General features: G+C 42.2%; 1 protein-coding gene across 1 annotated transcript in view; it reads right to left on the bottom strand.

The window, feature by feature from the left end:
- The window catches only part of LOC107083741 (collagen alpha-1(I) chain-like), a 30,471-nt gene that overhangs the window by 22,749 nt on the left and 6,647 nt on the right, over positions 1–1,075 (bottom strand). Inside the window, exons 8-11 of the mRNA XM_015373181.1 lie at positions 742–849; positions 509–562; positions 371–424; positions 219–272 (exon numbers count right to left, since the gene is read on the bottom strand). Of these exons, the coding sequence (XP_015228667.1) occupies positions 219–272; positions 371–424; positions 509–562; positions 742–849 (270 nt within the window). The remainder of the gene's footprint in view (positions 1–218; positions 273–370; positions 425–508; positions 563–741; positions 850–1,075) is intronic.

Raw genomic sequence — 1,075 nt, 5'->3', positions numbered from 1 at the left:
ATTTTTTTCTGTGGGAGTGGGACGGGACAGGAGTGAAAATCCACTCCCGTGTCAGTCTCTACGGCGTTTTTTTAAAGATCTGCTGCACGTTCAAACGTGTTTCCTGTTCTGTTCTAAGACACGCAAACCACCTGAAGAGCAAGCCTTATGTGTTTAAGTAATGATATGTCTTATTAAGTAGAAAAGGTTTGCAGATTTTGCCAAATGTTCTGACTGACCTGATCTCCTTTCCTTCCAGGGGGGCCTTCGGTTCCTCTTTGACCAGGAAGACCCTGAGGAATACAAACAGGTGAAAGATGATATTCTTTCTAGTGAATACTCACTGTCTAGTGATTTCTCATGTCCTGAGAAAGAATGATGGTATGCAAACCTGAGGTCCACTTAGTCCTGGGGGACCTGGCTCTCCATACAGTCCAGGGGAACCCTGGAGGTTAGATAGGTTCAATATTTGCACATATTTAATCAAAAAATTCAAAAAGCATTCATGTTTCAAAAATCTATATCTCACTTTGGGTCCTTTTCCTCCGGCTGCTCCCATTGACCCATCGGCCCCCTGTGGACCCTGAAAAAATACAGAACACGTTGTTTGTCAGCTTTCTTTTCATCTTCCTCCTCGCTGTGATCAGAAAACGTCACATGAACTCCTTATCTATTTCCTTATTTAACGGTAAGGAAATGGACTTGCATCAATCCAACAGGAAAAGTATGAAAAACAGCAGTCAAGGGAAGGTACCCACTCACTGGGATTCCTGGTGGCCCCTGAGGCCCTTGAGGCCCTGGGGGCCCGATGCTTCCTCTGGGTCCAGGTTTGCCCGGCCCACCATTAGAACCTGGAAGACCAGCAGGCCCCTGAAAATGATCACAGAATCATGAGAAGGTGAGCACAGATTTTTTTATTATCAGGGTTTTCAAAATACTTTAGTTGTTTTATAACATTATAATGTTGTTTTTAATATTATTTTTTTCTTAAATCCCTAAACATTCCCATACATACATGCTTTTAGTCTGCATTCATTGACGATGTACAGGTGCTGGTCATAAAATTAGAATATCATGAAAAAGTAGATTGATTTCA

This window comes from Cyprinodon variegatus, unplaced genomic scaffold, assembly GCF_000732505.1.
Source record: "Cyprinodon variegatus isolate N-32 unplaced genomic scaffold, C_variegatus-1.0 Scaffold82, whole genome shotgun sequence".
Taxonomy (NCBI): domain Eukaryota; kingdom Metazoa; phylum Chordata; class Actinopteri; order Cyprinodontiformes; family Cyprinodontidae; genus Cyprinodon; species Cyprinodon variegatus.
Note: the sequence above shows the minus strand (reverse complement) of the source record. Positions and strands in the feature narration are given on the sequence as shown.